Raw genomic sequence first — 20798 nt, forward strand, 5'->3', positions numbered from 1 at the left:
TTTTTTGCTCAGGGCCCACCACTATGCCAAATCATTGCTCCACATCCATGCAAAATAAATATTCGTTTCACTTAGTAAAACTTATGCAAAATGAGTATTTTCATGTAATTATATGCAATTATAATTGCAAAACTTATGCAATTATATATATACCCAAATCTAATTTGTATTTTGGCCCCCATTGAGTCCACTCATATCTATTTGTTAGCACCATATGATAGCCACGTCGGTGTTTTGACATGTTTTTTGTGTGTGAAATTTTTTTATGTTAAAACAATCTATTTATTTTTATTTTCTTTTCTTATAAATTTTTTTAAGGATAGGAATGGTATAATCGTTTAAAAATAAAAATAAAAATAAATACATATAAATAATATTTTTAATATTGGAAAGTAGATATGAAATTTATCAAAATAGATTTTATGATATAGTTTATTGAATAAAAATGAAATATTTTATAATTTGACAAGGATATTTCTTGGATTTTAAAAATCTATTTTAATAATAATATAATAATCTGTATTTATTTAGTTGAGTGTATAGAGTAATTATTTTTATTTATTAAAAAATCATAAAAAAGTATTTTAGTAAATATGTACTTATATAAAAATATCATATCTTAATAAATTATTTTTATCTTTATTTATATTTTGAAATTTTAATAATCATATTACCGTAAAATAAAATAAATTAATATTAAAAAAACATTTTATATTTTTTATTTTAATATAATCTATATATTTTTTATACAAAAAATATTTAAAACAAAAAAATTAAATATGTATAGCGTGCGTACAAACGTTGATATAATATGAAAGTACAGATATAATATATCAATTATTAGTTGCGCGGAGACGCAGGATTATATGATTATTAACTTAATAAGGCAACAAAATCTTTCCAACATTTTAAAACAATTAATAATTACTTTACTATTGTATTTGTTTTATTTAATTTTATTTCATTCTGTCTACTCATCTTCACGAAATCTCGTGGCGTATGACTATTCATCCGACTACACGGGAAAGATCACAATTTCAAAAACCCAACTGCGTTAGATGTTTTCTTAGTCAAACAGCTCACGCTTTTGGGTTGGATAATTAACCATTTATTTGATATTTATCAATTGACTTTGAAACCATTGTAGAATACGTGTTCTTATTTTGCTATTCTTCGTATTCACACGAATCCACATTTCCCACTAGTTTTTTTTTTTTTTTTTGGGTTTCTTGGTGGATTATTAGCACAACTACTCTTATTCATTTGATTTAATTCATTCCTTGACTTTTTAAATTTGTCCAAGGGATTGAGGATAGAAAAATTCCGCGTGATCGATCTTTCCTTGAAAAAGTTCTCATTTTGGTGCGAAGATTCGTTTTTTGGATTAAAGCATTGAAGGGTACGTGCGAAATCGGTTTCGTTTGTTTCGTTTTGATTAATTTACCAATTTCTTCTACCACTTTTAAGATTCTGGGGTTTATTTTCAGGTCAGCCAACTGTAAAGCTTATAATATCTTGTGTTGTTGGTTAAAATACAGGATGATATATTATCTTTGAGTTTATAAGATACATTGAGCTGGAACGATCATTCCTTTGAGTTCGTGTTATTATATCTACTTTTCTCGAGAATCTGAGGATCCTTGTTGTTCTGTTATAAGCTATTATATTATGTTTTAAATTTAAGCATTTGGTTTATTAGAATCATAATTGCTAGGTAAATCGGTATTCTACTTGGTTGCCTTTTGAAGCCTTCTATTTTTTTCACAGTAGTTGTATTTGATTTTGTTGATCAATGAACACATTTGTGCTGAGTTATGCTGCATTGGACTCGCTGTTTCCTTGTTTGTTGATACAATTTGCTTCTTTTCGTGGGATACTCTTTAATTTGCATTCTTCGAAGATGATCAAATTTTCAAACATATAGAATCTTACTACATTTGTGATATCGTGCTCTATTTGTTTTAAACTTTTTTGAACCTTTAGGTAGTTAGATTGTATTACTGACTTGTGGGTTTTTCGCATTTGAGTGAGTGTCACTACGCTTTTATGTGGTAATCTCACATTGTTATTGATTGCCACTTCGTCTGATCTTTCCAATGTTTGATTTAAACGAAGCATAATTTTTTGTCAAATAAATTTGATCAAAAAGTTTTTCATTATAACAACTTTTATTTTAGAGGGGAATGTGGGTGCAGACAGATAATTTTTTAACATTTGTGCTGTCCTGGAAATTTTTGACGTCAATAAAAAATTCTGCAAAAGTAGTGATACCTCCATTCACATCATTTTAGATTTCAAATGGGAAGAGAAGAACTCAATATGGACGGTGCAGTATATAGTTTGTATATGTGTCTCTCTGTTTCTGAGAGTTCTTCATTTTTCCCTCATTCATCTCTTGTTATCCCTCAAAATGGTGTGTCCTGCTTCTACTTCTTTATTTGTAGTTCGGTGCATGACGAGGCTCTACTGGCCCGTGCCATTTGCAGTTAACCAATGGGCTGGCTTAGCAAAATTTTCAAAGGTTCAAACCATAAAGTTTCAGAGGGGCTACGTAATTGGAGAAATGAAGCAGATAATGTTGCTAATCGTCCATCTAATTCATCGGTGAGTGCTTATTTTTTCTATCTTCTTCTCAGTTCTCACAAATCTAACATGATTGACTAACCTACATGAGGTTATTGTTACCTTGTATCTGACAAGTTGCTAGAGGCAGAAGGAAGCTCAGTTGATCCTATGGTTCCTCTAATTACGCTGATAAATTCATTGTTTTTTATAAATTTCAATTTCCATTTATTTTTTTCCTGAATGTTGAAAGTTGATTCTAGATATGTTGTTTTCTACCATAGAAGCATAGAATTGGATACTCTTGAAACCAAATCTGAATGAACTTTCTTATAATTTTTTTTTACTTCAAGTTCATGTTGCAAAATGCAGCTTCAGATTTTGGCGACAGTTCAAACCAAGCCGACATTGAAGATAATTAAATTGGCGGATGTAATATTCCATTCGGGGTGGATAGTTGTATATAGTATTTAATGGCACTAACCATAACTGTACACTCCCTCAAAGTTTACGTTAATAATGTATTGAGAACATATGCTAACTTCAGGCCATCTACTTGCGTTCTTCGCTAGTCTGGTTTGCCTGATGTGTAACTATTATGCTTTGGTGCTCCAAGATATTGATGTATTGAGTTTAGGTTTGTTGTTTGCATATTATACTTGACATGCTAAATGATTTTGTGAAAAACCAAAATTGTCCATCAAAGGGAAAAAATAACAGAGATATTGTACATAAAGTATCATAAGTCAGCTGGGTAGAGATGGATTTTTAATACTCGTTATCATACGTATGGTGATAGGCTTATTATGGGCTCAAGTCAAATAGATATGTTGAGGGGACAAAGATGATGTCCTTTCACATGTAGTTGTTTTTCACTCACATATACTAATTGTTTCCTTGGTGGCATCATGGCATGAGTTCACTTTTCGACAGATGAATTAATTATTTTATTTGCGTATTATTATATTTTTTTGTATAAAAAGTTTGTTTGTTGATGAACATTGGGTGTAGGAATCGTGGTCAGAGACTGAAGATATAGAACATGCTATTGCTCTCTCTCTTTCAGAAGAAGATCAGAAAAGAAAAGCTGTGGTAGGTGAGTTTGCAGTTCGCTTTCAGAACCGATGAATCTTGAACTTGTGTAAATTTCAAATTTGGATTAAAGTGCTTGTCACTTTTGATTCCGTTATTACAGTTTTGTCTATTTGTTCTAATGCATACGATTTTACTGAAAATCACGAATGTGAATATCTTTCAATGAGACAGATAGTCAACCACAATTGAAAGAAGATGAACTGCTTGCTCGGGCTCTACAGGAGCGTTTGAACGCTGAGTCGTCATATGACAGTGGTCTCCAAAATGAATATGGACGCAGTTTTGGATTTGGATATGGGCATGGTTATGATAGCCTTTACCAACCTATAATGTTCCCCTACTCGACAAGCTTCAGGTAATTAGACTTCAATATCATTCAAACACAGTAATAGAAAATATTTTTTTTTCTTTTAATTCCATTAGCGCATTTTTTTTTTATTCTAGGATTTGCGCTGGCTGTAATACAGAGATTGGCCATGGACGATTTTTGAGTTGTATGGGTGCTGTTTGGCATCCAGAATGCTTTAGATGTTATGGATGCAAGCAACCAATATCAGATTATGAGGTACAACAATTCTCCATAGTCCATGAACACTTTCTAGACTGCCTATCTTATATTGGCTGATACTAGAACTCAGTACATATGGTATATGCTTATATAATTTGGACTACATGCATGGATGTTCAAATATGTGATTTTTAAATTCTGGTCCTAAATAACTTGGGATTAATGGTAAAATATTCCATTGATATGAAGGCTTATTCTTGAACATGAAAGGGGTGCGCGATGGTCGATGTCCGATTAAGAAACCAAAATAATTGAATTTATTCACATGCATAAATAAGGTCAAATGCAATATAATATTGATATTTTGTACTTTTTAACCAGCTTATTGATTTGATTAATGAGCTTGAAAAGTCTAGAATAGGAGAACTTACAGGGTTTTAATCAGCATTATGGTTTTACCGAAATGGAAAGCTTTCTAACATTTTATGATATTTGTTATATTTTCATAAAAAGACTACAGATACTCCCCATTTTGAAATTTAAACGCATAAGCAATTTCAAGTTAAAATAGTCATATTTGGAGCGGCATCAATCCCTTTAGAATGTCAAAGAAACCTCAATCAGTATTTTTCTGCTGCAGTTTTCTGTGTCTGGAAGCTACCCTTATCATAAAGCTTGCTACAGGGAGTCTTATCATCCGAAATGTGATGTCTGCCAGCACTTCGTAAGTTTCTCATGGCATGGATTATCGTGCTCATTTACTTTTGTTTTATTAATAAGGTTTAACTTTTCTCCTCCTCCCACAGATTCGAACAAATGCAGCCGGTCTTATTGAATATAGGGCACATCCTTTTTGGTCCCAGAAATACTGTCCTAGTCATGAGCATGATGGAACTCCTCGGTGCTGTAGTTGCGAGCGTATGGAGGTTTGTGTAACAAATCACTTCAAATCTGTAGAAACCCAATTATTTTTACATGAAACCTTAATGGAGTTCAATTGATTAAATGTTTGTCTTGTTTCAGTCATGGGACTCGAGATGTGCTGTCCTTAATGACAGCCGAAAGCTCTGCTTGGAGTGCCTGGACTCTTCTATCATGGATACCAATGAGTGCCAGCCCCTTTTACATGACATACAAGATTTCTTTGCGGCACTAAATATGAAAGTGACTCAGAAAATCCCTATACTCTTGGTTGAGAGGCAGGCACTGAATGAAGCCATGGGTGGAGAGAGACATGTAAGAAACTTCACCTCACTAAAGAAAAACTGTAACTCTATTTTCGAAACTTTGTTGCTTGTCTTTGTTGCACCAGCTGTTTATACTGGTAGGTGGCCTTTAATTTGATTCTCTTTTCTTGCAGGGGCATCATCATGTACCTGAGACTCGAGGTCTCTGTCTTTCCGAGGAACAAACTATTAGCACTGTAAGGGTTTGTCGGGTTTGTCGCCAATTTCATTTCCTCGTATCTACTTTTGATTTAAATTTGCTCTTATTTATCATTTGGATCAACAGATTTTGCGGCGACCAAGACTGGGTGCTGGAAATCAAATCTTTGGTATGAGAACAGAGCCTTATAAACTAAGACGACATTGTGAAGTGACTGCAATTCTCATTTTATACGGTCTTCCGAGGTCTTTATATTTTCATTATTATTATTTCTCTTTTTGCACTTCTTAAAATTCTTTTTAAGTTTTCTTTCTTTTTCTGATTCTTGTTGTATTCCTGCAGGTTGCTGACTGGGTCAATATTAGCTCATGAGATGATGCATGCTTGGCTTCGACTAAACGGTATTTTCTCATACCTTCCCCCTATTATATATTTGTCGTCATCATTTATCAAGAGCGTGAATAATCAACATGTTTTCCGTGATCTTCTGAAAGGTTACCGAAATCTGAGACAAGATGTTGAAGAAGGTATCTGCCAAGTCATCGCCAATATGTGGTTGGAATCCCAGAGTCAGTCTTCTTCTGATAGTAACAAAGCATCAACCTCAAGACCGGGGGCAAGGTCTCCTTTTGAGAGAAAACTTGGAATGTTTTTCAAAAATCAGATTGCAACAGACACATCTGAGATATATGGAAATGGTTTTAGAGCTGCTAACCAAGCGGTGCTGAAGTTTGGCTTACGGAGGACTCTTGACCACATGAGGGAGACAGGAAACTTTCCTCGTTGAAATTCAGTTGCAGACTTGATAACTTCTCCCTTCCGAGTTTATATTTTGTTGCCAAATTATATATGGGTCTTTCATGTATTAGCTTCTATGGCCAATCTATATAGAACAATACTAGTCAGTACAGAAGTTGTAAGGATAGGTTTAGGGAGTCATTTTTGTACCTTGTATTTTCAAATTCTTGAAAAATAATAACATTCATGTTCATTATTGAATTTTTTGTGTTTTTAGATTTAGCAGTGTGTATTATTATACTACAAACTCCATTTGTTTGCTATCTAATTTGAAAATATAATATCTAAAAGTACAGGGGATGGGCCTAAGGTAGTGACTTAATTTTCCTTGTTGAACGCCGTCTTATCAAGTGACTTTTGCCACTGCGCTTGACTTTTGCAGATTCCATTGCACTTTCAGAAGGACCAAAACTACCTCAACCATACTTGGTCGATTTTCAGGATCTTGCACCAAGCAGCTTAAACTTAATTTCACCACTTGAATGGCCCATCCCGTTCCTTCATTTTCGGCGAGACAAAGGTTCAATGAAACAGGTTAGCTCAGTTTCTGAATTTTCGCTTTCCATTATAGCTGCTACTTCGTCGACAGTAATTTTTCCTTGCCATCCTGCCAAAATACTGCATATTTTCCTGTGAACAATTCGAATAGCACTACTCCAAATGCATACACGTCAACCCTGGGAGTAATTGGACCTGTGTCCATATACTCATGCGCCATGTATGCTTCAGTGCCTACAACCTTTGTTATTACATCATCAGAGTTCGCTTTTCTTGCCAGACTAAAATTTGCAATCTTTGCTCTTAGATTGCTGTCAAGAAGAATATTGCTGCTTCTTATATCATTGTGGATATACGTTGGTTTTATGAAGATACAGAAGCCCATTGGCCACATCAAGTGCAATTTGAATCCTCTCATTCCACCCCTTTTTGTTGTCGGATCCTCTTCTGCCAAGCCATTCTTGGAGGGAGCCATTTATCATGTACTCGTATACAAGGTATTTGTCATCTTTGTGTTCACTGAATCCATGATGTTTCACTATATTGAAGTGGTTGATCTGATACAATATCTTCACCTCAGTTCGTGAGTCCCCACCAATCTTTTTGACAGTGAAAACATCTCTTCCAAAGTTCCACGGTAAACACCCTCCTTTATCCTTCTCTTCTCTCCAAAATTCCTTCTTGCCTTTTTTACTTCAGTGAATTTGAACACTTCGAGAACACGCTGTAATCTTGCAATTTCAAGAAACAAGTCTTCCGGATAGTACTTTTCATTTCTTCGTCTCTTTTCTAGAATTGGCATCTATTCTTGCAGCACTGGAAGATAACTGGCAGAATAAGAAACAGTACCAGAAAAAAGACTCCTGCAGATATACCAGCTGTTGAGAGTACTTTCTTTGATCTGTGTTTTCGAGCAACAGGTGCAGGAAAAGGTGGTGGCCTCACTTTATTACCACAAGTTACAGTGTTTGAACTCGAGGGTTCCTTCGGTATTGGAATTAAGATTGTCGTGAGATGATAGATCGTGAAACGCTCATCAGGAAAATGATTTGCTTCAGTAATGCTCGTTAAACTTACGTTGAATCTTTTACTCAAACCATAGAGGGTATCTCCCATGCCAATCGAGTATGTCAGCAAATACTTAGTTCCTGTTAGAACTTGCCCCTCGTTGGACATGCACATCGCAGAGGAACTCGCAACTTGCTTCCAGGTACCAAATTAAACCCCGTGTCCATATTCGAAAGTTTGATAGATCTGCAGGTTGACAATCCCTGGAACGTGTCGTTTGAAATAACACGATATGTTTCATGGTTGCCTAGAACCTAGTAGGTGGTGATGGCTTGATAGTACCAACCTGAACAAGTACAATTCACTGGAACTACAACTTCTTGCAGTGTTTTGAAAACTGTATGCTGCTTAACATTATTGATTTTCATGATTTCTGATTGGTCAGATGATGTGAGAGTTGCAATGGTCGGAACTGTGTTGGATGGATATCTTGCTGTGAAGACCAGAAAAGCTCGGCAAGAGGATACTGCATAGAGAAAAGATTCAGATTCATTTGTTTCTCCACTGCTGGTGCATTTCGAATTTTTGATGCTGCATTTCCTACATATTTCTGCTGCGTGTTTATGCATGGAGTGAAGAAAGTGAGAGATATTAAATAAGTCAGAAACCAGTTCATTTGTTCGTTTTGGTGGAATTATTTCGTGCTTGATTCATTCGCGAGGGCTCTTGAATTTAAACAATTGCAATGGTAACAGGAATTAACGCGTGGAAGGATTATTGAATTATGGATTTGGTTTACAGAATCTAATGTAGGGACAATAATCAAGAATTCAAGGAAGAAATTAGTTTATGTTAAAGACAAAATACTTATTTAAAATTGCTTCAGTAACCGGGTGCTCGTATTTGGTGGGGAATTTGTAATTTGTTACAAATAAATATTTCACATCATATCTTCTATTGTACATGGGTGAGTTTTATTCTCGTTGTGTTTGTATAAGATGATCAGTAGATCATTTCAATGTAAATTTAAAAAATATCGATGAATTTTACTTTTTTTTTCAAATGAGATGACAAAAACCGGAAGTAGAATTTTCGGTATGTATAATTTTAAAAAAGTATTTTATTATGTTTGAAAATACAAAGTTCGACCAAGTGTCGAGGTCAAGTTCTTGGGACAACAGGTTCAAACATATTTTAGTCGGAGCAAATATATTTATTTTTTAATGAAATTAATTATTTATAGGAAAAACAATACATACACATTAATTATATAGACAAATAGATAAATTTTTAATATCTCCAAAAACATAAAATCTCATCACTACAATTATTCATTTAATAAATTTTGAAATCAATATGGAAGTAATAATACTATCAAATTATTGTAATATTATATTAAAATTAAAACAGGTATTCAATTGACCATTAAGCGCATTTAATACAGTCAATCTTAGGTTGATTATTTATTCGACCAAATTGACTTTCTAGCTGGCAATGTTATAAGAATTGGAGTAGATTTTTTGTGAAAGTTTCTCACGAATTTTTATCTGTGACACGGGTCAATCTTACTGATATTCACAATAAAAAATAATACTCTTAGCATAAAAAGTAATATTTTTTCATGGATCACCCAAATAAGATATTCGTCTCATAAAATACGACATGTGAGATCGTCTCACATAAGTTTTTGACTAAGAATTGACATTCGATAAAATTAAAATTTTAGTAAAATACATTATTGAGACAAATGAATTACGGAACTAAGTAACTTAGAAACCCATTACGATTGAGTAAATTAAAAAAAATTAAATAACTGGAAGATATTTTTATGTATATATTTAATTAAATCAGGCACAAGTATTACAGGCCAATTTTGTTGACTAAGGCTGGCTGGGGCATAGAATGACAAGAGTTCAAGTGTGTTTCAGCTAAATCACACTGTATAACACTTTACATTACGAATAATGATGCACGATCTAAATGGATGTTACAGTTGCAGTTTCCCATAGTGGGTAAACTGCTTTTTACAAGAAGGTAAAAACACCTTCTTGCTCCCTAGTACCCGGTAGCATTGACATCTCATTTGCTTGTTCTTTGAACACCTATCCAGATGCTAAGGAAACCCGAATGTCCTTCTTTGCAGTATGATTTGAACACACTGTATAACACTTTACATTACGAATAATGATGCACGATCTAAATGGATGTTACAGTTGCAGTTCCCATAGTGGGTAAACTGCTTTTTACAAGAAGGTAAAAACACCTTCTTGCTCCCTAGTACCCGGTAGCATTGACATCTCATTTGCTTGTTCTTTGAACACCTATCCAGATGCTAAGGAAACCCGAATGTCCTTCTTTGCAGTATGATTTGTTGACGATCAGACTTAAAAGTAAGCGAAACAGAAATACTGCCTGAGCCTGATTTTCTTTCTGCCTGCATCATTCTCCTTCTTTACCCGGTTCAAAAGTGCGTGTGTCTTTGCATCACTGAAAGTTGAATTGCCTTCATCTCTCGTTTCCGATGCATCCCTTTTTGTAGAATGCTCTAGCATGTGTTCGTCTGTTAAAGGTTCATTTTTGGAAGTACTTGCAGCGCCAGTGAATATAGATCCTAGGTAGAAATTCAAAGTGAAAGAAGTGACCTTTATAAGTAACTAAACTACTGCTTTATATGCTAAAGCTACTGACATACCTGATGAGGGAGGAACAATAATTACATCATTTGATTTAACTGATGTGGAGATGCTGTATCCAGAAGTCAAATGCTTTCCCTCTGTATCAGCAACATCCCCTTCCTCAAGTTCACGTAATAAGGCCAACGAATCAAAACATTCATCTGATAACTTGCTAGGACAGCTTGAGTTCTGTGAACTCGAAGAATGTGATTCGGGACCTTCTAAATCATTCAATTCCAAGAAGTCTTCTCTCAAGAAACATTTGAAGTCAGCGATTTCTTGTGGAGAAGAGTTTGCCTGCGAAATACAGAATATAACAAAGAGCAAAGAATAAAGGGGTACATTCAGAAAGGAATCCAGTTTCTATCAAATATAACCCACAGCAAATGTAATTCTGCCCACCTTAGATTCACTTTTAGAATCTTGCTGTAAGTTATTATCAGTTTTTGGAATAACTGATGCCCTTGAACTAACATCCTGTGATTCAACGGTGTTTTTGCAGCCTTTGGTGTATGTCTCGTTTATTTGATTCCCGTTGCAGTGGAAGACTCTACACAGTAATGTGAACTCCTGCAAAATGGCCAACCAAAAAAACGACGTGATTTGCGGGTTGGCCTTTATATAACTAAGCCACACCATAAAGAATATGCATCATTTTTTTATGCAGTAGCTACCTCTGGGTTATTTTTTTCAGACAATAATTCCTTTTGAGTAATGCTATACTCTTGCATAACCCAATCTGTTCTTTGAGCATGAGGGGCTTCACCTTCGTAATATTCTAGAATAGAGCGCCATCCATCTATCACAGAGTTCGAGTATATCCCACAAGCTTGTCCTTTGAGCTTCCAGAATCCGAAAACTGATTCTTTTTTCTCATTCGACTGTACTAAGTACCAAATCCCTTCTGCAAGTACCCCACACAAACAGAAGTAAGCGGATTTTAACTTTAGAACAGTGAGTAAGTATGTATGGTTCACAGATCTTTACGAGGCAGTATCATTACTTAACATTGAAATTACCATAAAAACACATCCTTCAACTCAAAGAAATCGATCCATATGACTGTATATGCTCAAACCTACATGTATATACATGATAGGGACATCGAATGATCCGGGAAAAAAGCCCGTTTTATTATATATAACTGAGTATCAAGTTCCGAGGAATTGAATCAATAGTACGCACCAATTATATCATCAGGGTCATCCAATAAATCCAGATCTATAGTCGATAGCAAATTAACTCGTTCTCGAAAATTTGCTGAAAAAGATTGAAGACTAAACAATGAAATAGTGAATGAAAATCGAAGTTAACCTGGTAAATCCGCGGGCCGGTACAGGTAAGGGATTGAACCTGCCAGCACGTTATTTGGGAGACAGACTCCTGGTGTGTATCCATCCAGGAACAAAAATATTTGCTCATCAGTCCAGTAGAAACCAATTTCAGCAGGAGATGACGGTGGCTGCGCTGGAGGACACATGGGAATCCAAATGCTACAGAGGCATGGTGCATAGTCTAGATTAATAAGAATGAGAGATAAACCAAAAAATCGACTCTTGAGCTAGTTGGTCAAAGAGAACAAATAAAGGGCAAGGAGTCCGGATTATGATAATTGAGAAGAACAAGTTCACAAGTTCGAGTTCACGTCTGTTAAAAAGATTCACAGTGAGTTGATCGAACTGAAACTATCGGTCTTAAAGCACCCATACTTCCAAAATTAAATTTTTCCAGTGAAAATGTTATAAATAAACATATCATCCAGTCAAGAATATTCTGTGCCATAAAAGCCAGAATGAGTTTTCAACCCCTTCATCCAAAGCACAAAAGATCAATCAAACATCAAATCAACACCGAGATAATAAAGCATCAATTCCCAAATTTGGAAACAACTTAATTAATAGCCAAATAAGAATCAAAACCAAGATCATGAAAATAGGAACCTTTTCAAATACCCAGAAAGTGAACTCTCTCTCTCTCTGCTTCACTTCATGAGTCAGACAAACTCAGCTCTTTCCAAATTTAGTTTGATCAAGAGAGAATTTGGAACAAGGGTTCTACTTATAGGGGCTTGCTTTTCGGGTTTTTCTAAGCTAACGGGCTGACATGTTTGCCCAAGGCCAAGCTCACAGTCCAGTCCAGTCTCCTACATTTGGTGAAATAATATATAAAAATGGGTTTCTTCTCCCATACGTTCTCGTACGTGGCACTCCACTAGTGGCTGGATTACGCAGACTGAGAGGATAAAGACAAAGATTCCATGCCCATGCCACACGGAGCCCACATATGAAGAAGTCGCTCGCGAATTCACCGGGTTTGCTTACGCAATCACCCGACCGCTTGCTGACGCCATTAATGACGCATTGTCACGATTACTGATCGAGCATTTCAATCCATTTATTTTCAAACAAAAACAACAATTCACCTTATTTATTGATATTCCAAGACATAAATTTATTTCTTTGATTTGTCGTTTCAAAAACGTCTTAGGAGGATAATTTTGTGAATTGTGAGAATATTGAATGGTGATATCTAAAAATGTTTAATAATAACTAACCGCGTGTATAACATAATATACATTATCAATTTTTAAAATATTTTGATAAAAATGATCTTTGATATTAAAGAGCAAAGACTAAAACAGTATATTTCTAATACAGATTGTGTGGATTATTAATTGCATTTATAAAAAACAGTGTTCATTTAAGAAATTAATCAAATGCATTGTACTTAAGCGTACTTTAAGCAAATCCAATATTATACCATAATTTCAAACCTTATTATAAAGTGTTGAGCTATTATAACTGTGTGATCTTGCGTTACATATAGTAAAAGATGGTAAAAACATGTAGTTGGTTTTATAATATAGATGATATTTTAGGCAAACAAAAATTTATATCATGACTTTGTATGATTAGTTCTATATATTAAAAGATATTAAAATAGTGTTACCAATTGGGGATTTTATTACCTTCTTGATTTCATTTGAAATTTGATTCTCATGGTCAAGTTTTATTTGATAAGCATGTATTTTGATAAGATTTACAAAAACGTTTTGGATTTTTTTTAAAAAAAATTGTTCTCGAAATATAATTTTTAAAAAAGAATTGAAAGTTGTTTTTTGACGTTTTTAAAATAATAAAAAACATGAGTTAAACGAGAATTAAAAGAATTTTATATAATACTTGTCCAAACAGTTTCTTAATTATTTTTAACTATAATTTATTTTTTAAAATATTAACTATAAACAGATTCTTAATTATTTTTAACTATAATTTATTTTTTAAATATTAACTATAAAAACGTTTTTATAGAACAACTTTCAAAATACATCTTTATTTTTAAAACAACTTTTAAAGTCTTTTATAAAAAAAAAATTTGTAAAAAAACAATTTTAGTTTTTGTTGTTTTGTATGTTGACGTTCCCACTATTTTCACCATTTTATAATTTATTTGTAGATTAATTAATATTTTATTTTAATTAACAATAAAGTTCTCAATTGTTACCTACGCCATATCTTTTTGGTTGTATGTTAGCTTTGATTAAATATAATTTATTTTGACGACCCTACCAACAAGTCATTGTAGTATAGTGGTGAGTATTCCCGCATGTCACCCGGATAACCCGGGTTCGATCTCCGGCAACGGCGTGCATGTTAAGCCTTTTTTGCAATCTTTTTAAGAAACTAGCTGCGGTAATGTCGCATCGAAGATACACGATTTTAAATAAAAGACAGATACGTGGTACAATATTAAATACATGACCAGTACCACGTCAAGTTTTGGCAGCAGTTCATATAGAACACTCGATTGAGATTCTGAGAAGGCTCCATTCCGAAAGCTTTTTTCTGAAATGTCAAATCCCCGAGCTGGAATTTGTTCGAAATATTTCCTCGAACAGGTATAGCTTCGATCACCCATCTAATTATTTGTTGAAATTTCTTTATACGAGTTTTCTGTTTAATTTTTATCTCCTTATGTTGGTTCCTCAGTAGATGGTTCTGTTCTGAGCTTTAATTGCGTTAAATCAAATTCTTTAGAGATTGAATTTGCAGATACTACAGTATATAATTGTTGTTGGGTACCCACCACAAGCTGTCGGTAAATGTGCTTCTAATTCGATATTAGTGACGCGAGTTTGCGAGTCAAGTTCCCTCGTGGCAGTGTATTTATATTTCGTCGATCTTGAGTACTTCTTCATGGACTAGAAGTGTCCAATTACCATCAATAGATGTACGTATACACCTTGGATGTTATAGTTTTAGGTATTTATTTCATAGTTTGCAACTTGTTAAAGCATGAAAATGTGGTCAGTCCAGTTCAACTCCAAAGACCTCGAGTTCTCAGAAAAAAAGTAGTTTGTTACAATTACGATGTCGTGTTTCTGAAGTTCTAGTCTCGAAAGCTATTTTGATGTTTACACGATATATTTTATTCATATTCTATTGATAGAAATTTACCGCTCGCTTTTACTTGAGAAAATGTTTTTTTCCGTTTAAACTTATACTTCATGACTCCAGGTTATCCTCGTCTAATTCTCGTGTTTACATGAAAGTAATGGTTATTTTGAATTTCAGCATCATGCAATTTAGAAGTATTACCAATAAAGACAAGGAATTTTTTGAATTTTGAAATCAACGGCTGGCTTTTGATAATTTGAATTAAGTCTATATTTTACTCTTGCTTCAGAATTAACTCCTTGTTATTCATTTAAATATTTTATAATTTATAATAATGAGTATCTCTCATCCTTTGAAAATGCACGGGGCTTTTTAGTTTACATTGTAATCCACAGTCTTACAAAATCCATATATTTTCTCTCATTTCTGGAAGACCTATTGCGGCTGAAACATAAACTTGTGGTTATTTGCTCACATGAAACTTCTTACTCAAGACAGACTGGTTTTTGTTAATGACAAATGTCGTGTACTGTGTCGGCTGACAGAAGAATCGGTGTTGCACTCGTACTTTGATTGCCATATTTCTAAGAGCATTTGGGATGGGATATGCAATTGGCTAGGGATGAGGAAGAACATGCGATCACTGACGACCATTCTCAAGGCATTTCGAAGTCTTTACGGTGGCAACTCTACACTAGCAAGAATGAGATTAATGGCTTTGGCGGCTACAGTATATCATGTGTGGAATTTGCATAACAGAGTCATGTTTGAGAATGTGCAACCAAACATCGAAGACATAATCAAGAGGATGCAGATTAACGTCTTTTGTTGTTTACCCAACGCATCTGATAATGTAATTGTACTATCATAGCTTATTGTTATTGATTATCTTATGATTTGTACTATGATTATCTCATGTGGATATCAGTGTATTTGTAATTCTGACTATTTTTACCAAATTTAATGGAAGTAATATTTTATTAAAAAAAACTTGATTGAGACCATTAAACTCCTCCTTTTATAGTTACTAGAATATTGAACATTCTCTAAATGTTCGTTCAGCTGATTATATGCTTTTATTAAATAGAAGAATAATTCCAATGCTTATAAATGATCATCAACTTTCGGTGGTCCGAGGATGTTCAGTAATACTTGTCCATTTGATTCAGTAGTCTCTGAATAATTAGTAGATGATCGGCTACCGATTACTGATTTTTTCGAAGTGCTGAATTTTAGTAATCTTGAGTTATTTGATCACAACTAGCACATCATCAAAACTTAAATGTTTCAACACGATACCAACGAGGTGTGATGAATACCAGATAAAGTACAATAACCCGAGTGTTATATTATGATAAATAAATAAATAAAAATATAATTATTTTATTATATATTTCTCGAAAAAATAATTTATTTATTTATTTATCATAATATAATTTTTTTAAAATATAATATTTTTACAATAAAATTTTCTTCTTAGTTGAATCGTGTATTATAATAATTTCATATATCAATTTGTAAATGGTTGGTGTATAAAAAATATATTTACGCTTATTCTAAGTCCATACAATAATTTATTTTATCTCAGAATTTCAGAATTTTAAGAATATTATCGAAATTTAATGATTAAATAATGAACATCCAAACTGCTTAAAACGGAATTTTAACGTTATGTTGAATCTGTTATACGCTCCCAATATTTTGTTTCCAAAAATAATGTCACAACGGTACTATCGCCAAATGCACGAAGTCCGAGCAGGCGCCAACCCGATTTCCATCCTCTCCCGTCCGATTTTGTCGCCGCTGCTGCTTGTGTGCCACGAGAAACAGGTCGTCCGACCACCCTTCACCTAGTCCAAGCCTAGATGGTCTGAATCGGACGATTTGAGCAAGAACGCGCGCGTCCCGAAGCTCCAATTTGCGACCAGAAACTGTGCGCTCGAGTATTTCCAAAAATTTGGCGATTACACCGTTTATTCCCTCGATTTCAGGCTGATTGTTGATCGAAATCGAAGCTTAGGATTATTCCGAACCAAGTCCACCCTTATCCAGTAATTCCAGCCGCGATTCGAGCTTTCCGGCGAGTTCCGTCGCGCGACCACCCAACTCCGGTCACGACTTGAGTTTGCTTTGAATTTTTGGACTTCAATCGACGGGAGTGCCTCTCCCTCCGCCACCGCCGCCATCGATTCGATTTCGGATGGCTTGAGGAATCAGAGCTTTGAAAGTGTTAAGGATGATAGTTATGTTGCTAGTAAGTATGTAGATCCTATATCCCTATTTTCCCTGTATTTTACTACGATTTCCATTTTCAATTTTATTGATTTACTCTCCCTTTTGTTAATTCGATGATATTTGTGTGTATTTAAAGTGTTCACGATCTACTGACATAATTTTAGATCAATCTCGAGAATGTTGACTCCATGTATAGGAGTCTCTAATTCTTTATTCAGCTGTTTAGTATTTTTATATTGAATACGTTTACTGTTAAGAGGAACTCTTTTTGTACTGATATATCAGATGATAGACTAAAATTTTATTAGTTCAATTTTTTAGGCAAATATTTCTTTACAAATGATCAGCAAGATTTTGTTTTGGTCCCCCTAACATTAGTTTCTGAAAATATCATTTTGCTAGTTTTGATCTAGGTTATTTTATTTGCCAAACCTCCTTAGGTTTTTGTTATAGAGTTGTCCAAAAGGGCCTAAAGCTAGTACTAGAATCATTAGTCTTAATTATCAGATACTTCAGTTTGACATGGGATTAGACATAACATATATAAAAACCAATATTATTCCATTCTTAATGAATGTTGTTTTCTTCAGCTACTTCAATATATCAGAAGCTCAAAGAAGACAAGCATCAACCGGTGGTAGGCATGCTAATGGATATGTAAATGGACCTGCTCCATCAAGGTCTACAAGCTCAGTACTTGAAGTGAATGAGTTTTGTTATGCCCTTGGAGGGAAGAGACTGATTCATAGTATCTTGATTGGAAAAGGCATCATATTTTTGGGGCCACCATCTGCATCGATGGCTTCATTGGGAGGTAAAATTTGTTAACCAATAATTGCACAAGCTGCAGAAATGCCAACTCTGCCTTGGAGTGGTTCTCATGTTCGTATCCGTTTCTGAAGCCATGCCTACTTGCTTAGAAAGGTATAATTCTTGCCATATTTTAGTTAAGTGCCAAAATAACTGTATCATTTTGACTAGGAGCAAGCATTTTGAACTTGATTTTTTTGAGTTTCAAGTTTGATTTTCTTTGTACCATAGTTTTTGTAAGACATACATCATTGATCATGTATCTAACTATAGGTCCATAATGATGATGAAGTTCGGGCTATATTCAAGCAAGTTCAAGGTGAAGTTCCTGGGTCCCCCATATTCATAATGAAGGTTGCTTCTTAGGTTAGAACATTATTTTCTTCTACTCTAAAGTCTAAGAAATGCATCAATGAGATTTTATTTTAACATCAATATGGTTTTTTTTCTCAGATCCCACATCTTGAAGTCCAACTGTTTTGTGATAGTTTTATTCACTACGTATAAAAATGAAGAAATTGAGGCAGACGTGACTTTTTCTGGCCTTGGAGATTATGCGACCTTTCTTTCAACGAAGATAAGTGATTTTCCAGTGTCTTCTTTTTATCGCTTGAATATTGGTGGTGAAAGAAAGTTATATAGTTAAAAATCCTAAAACCAAGTCATCTAAACTTTGGCTTGAGAACTTGATTTTTTCAAATTATTTCTCCTAATAGTTTTCATCCCGAGGGATTTTTTTATGTTAGTAGAACTATTTTGTTTAGCAAGATTCTCATCCAGTTATTGATTTTGATAAGTAATTTCTTATAAAACTCATGTTAAAAAAACATTTTAAATTATTATGGGATCATCTTTATGATTAATTTGTACATGCAGTATTTGCTTCGACGTTTTCTTTGAGGACTGAAAATGATTGGTCAGCAATCTGGCATGATTTATGTTGGCAACCTTTCTGTTGATATCAGAGAATCGGAGGTTGAAGACGTATTTTACAAGGCCTGATTAAGTATTGATATTCTCTGTTCTCTGCCTCTGTGTGAGTGCAATTACTCTCTGGCTTTATTCTTCTGTTTCATTCAGGTTTACTTTATCATTTTCATCCTCCGAAATTCTAATTTTACGTGCTGGTTCTTTTTTTTATTGGTATCATTAACTTGCTTCACTAACCTTATGTTTTAAATTCTGTAGTTAATGATGGGGAGATCAAGCTTTTTGAGAGCCTTTCTATGTCTGATAGTTTTATCCACTACGTATAAAAATGAAGAAATTGAGGCAGACGTGACTTTTTCTGGCCTTGGATATTATGCGACCTTTCTTTCAAAGAAGATAAGTGATTTTCCTGTGTCGTCTTTTTATCGCTTGAATATTGGTGGTGAAAGAAAGTTAGATAGTTAAAAATACTAAAACCAAGTCATCTAAACTTTGGCTTGAGAACTTGATTTTTGCAAATTAGTGCTCCTAATAGTTTTCATCCCGAGGGATTTTTTTACGTTAGGAGAACTATTTTGTTTAGCAAGATTCTCATCCAGTTATTGATTTTGATAAGTAATTTCTTATAAAACTCAGGTTAAAAAAACATATTAAATTATTATGGGACTCATCTTTGTGATTAATTTGTACATGCAGTATTTGCTTCGACATTTTCCTTGAGGACTGAAAATGAGTGGTCAACAATCTGGCATGATTTATGTTGGCAACCTTTATGTTGATATCAGAGAATCGGATGTTGAAGACGTATTTTACAAGGCCTGATTAAGCATTGCAATTCTCCTTTCTCTGCCTCTGTGTGGGTGCATTTACTCTCTGGCTTCATTCTTCTGTTTCATCCAGGTTTACTTTATCATTTTCATCCTTCGAGATTATAATTTTACGTGCCGATTCTTTTTTTTATTGGTATCATTAACTTGCGTCACTAACCTTATGTTTAAAATTTTGTAGTTAACGATGGGGAGATCAAGCTTTTGAGAGTCTTTCTATGTTTGATAGTTTTATCCAGTACGTATGAAAATGAAGAAAGTGAGGCAGACGTGACTTTTTCTGGCGTTGGAGATTCTGCGACCTTTCTTTCGACGAAGATAAGTGATTTTCCTGTGTCTTCTTTTTATCGCTTGAATATTGGTGGTGAAAGCAAGTTAGATAGTTAATAATCCTAAAACCAAGTCATCTAAACTTTGGCGTGAGAACTTGATTTTTGCAAATTAGTTCTCCTAATAGTTTTCATCCCGATGGATTTTTTTACGTTAGGAGAACTATTTTGTTTAGCAAGATTCTCATCCAGTTATTGATTTTGATAAATAATTTTTTATAAAACTCATGTTAAAAAAACATTTTAAATTATTATGAGACTCATCTTTGTGATTAATTTGTACATGCAGTATTTGCTTCGACGTTTTCCTTGAGTACTGAAAATGAGTGGTCAGCAATATGGCATGATTTATGTTGGCAACCTTTCTGTTGATATTAGAGAATCGGAGGTTGAAGACGTATTTTAAAAGGCCTGATTAAGCATTGCAATTCTCCTTTCTCTGCCTCTGTGTGGGTGCATTTACTCTCTGGCTTCGTTCTTATGTTTCATCCAGGTTTACGTTATCATTTTCATCATCCGAGATTCTAATTTTACGTGCCGGTTCTTGTTTTTATTGGTATCATTAACTTGCGTCACTAACGTTATGTTTAAAATTTTGTAGTTTATGATGGAAAGATCGAGCTTTTCTATGTCTGATAGTTTTATCCACTACGTATAAAAATGATGAAATTGAGGCAGACGTAACTTTTTCTGGCCTTGGAGATTATGCTACATTTCTTTCAATGAAGATAAGTGATTTT

The 20798-nt window shown here is 34.1% G+C and overlaps 2 protein-coding genes and 2 long non-coding RNA genes across 8 annotated transcripts; 3 read left to right on the top strand and 1 right to left on the bottom strand.

Moving 5' to 3' along the window:
- Positions 1–963: 963 nt before the first annotated feature.
- Positions 964–8564, top strand: LOC140989773 (protein DA1-like). Of its 4 annotated transcripts, none has more exons than XR_012177566.1 (13): positions 964–1487; positions 2487–2604; positions 3574–3658; positions 3829–4012; positions 4102–4222; positions 4806–4889; positions 4972–5091; positions 5189–5401; positions 5526–5588; positions 5678–5796; positions 5894–5952; positions 6046–6883; positions 8301–8564. XR_012177566.1 is itself a non-coding variant. In XM_073459168.1 (13 exons), exons 3-13 carry the CDS (start codon positions 2494–2496, stop codon positions 6336–6338), a joined length of 1452 nt encoding a protein of 483 aa, XP_073315269.1. In that variant the 5' UTR covers positions 964–1399; positions 1468–1487; positions 2487–2493; the 3' UTR covers positions 6339–6550. The 4 variants fall into 4 exon arrangements, 3 of the variants coding, with proteins under 3 accessions (XP_073315269.1, XP_073315267.1, XP_073315268.1); XM_073459168.1 differs by lacking the exon at positions 8301–8564 and having other exon boundaries at positions 964–1399; positions 1468–1487; positions 6046–6550; XM_073459166.1 differs by lacking the exon at positions 8301–8564 and having other exon boundaries at positions 2445–2604; positions 6046–6550.
- A 1101-nt stretch (positions 8565–9665) lies between these two features.
- Positions 9666–12864, bottom strand: LOC140989233 (uncharacterized). 2 transcript variants are annotated; one of them, XM_073458387.1, is made up of 6 exons: positions 12471–12864; positions 11845–12045; positions 11205–11434; positions 10933–11100; positions 10548–10827; positions 9666–10466 (listed from the first exon to the last, which is right to left on the bottom strand). In XM_073458387.1, the coding sequence occupies exons 2-6, from the start codon at positions 12008–12010 to the stop codon at positions 10240–10242; spliced, it is 1071 nt and encodes a 356-aa protein (XP_073314488.1). In that variant the 5' UTR covers positions 12011–12045; positions 12471–12864; the 3' UTR covers positions 9666–10239. The 2 variants fall into 2 exon arrangements, with proteins under 2 accessions (XP_073314488.1, XP_073314487.1); XM_073458386.1 differs by having other exon boundaries at positions 11845–12023; positions 12471–12858.
- Positions 12865–14318: 1454 nt separating this feature from the next.
- On the top strand, positions 14319–19428 carry LOC140989779 (uncharacterized). Its single transcript, XR_012177569.1, has 3 exons — positions 14319–14428; positions 14583–14760; positions 19161–19428. It is a non-coding gene; the product is annotated as an uncharacterized lncRNA (long non-coding RNA).
- LOC140989780 (uncharacterized) lies at positions 16669–18557 on the top strand. The gene is made up of 4 exons (XR_012177570.1): positions 16669–17181; positions 17753–18086; positions 18246–18338; positions 18426–18557. It is a non-coding gene; the product is annotated as an uncharacterized lncRNA (long non-coding RNA).
- Positions 19429–20798: the final 1370 nt, after the last annotated feature.

Source organism: Primulina huaijiensis, chromosome 12 (assembly GCF_012295235.1).
Source record: "Primulina huaijiensis isolate GDHJ02 chromosome 12, ASM1229523v2, whole genome shotgun sequence".
Taxonomy (NCBI): Eukaryota; Viridiplantae; Streptophyta; class Magnoliopsida; order Lamiales; family Gesneriaceae; genus Primulina; species Primulina huaijiensis.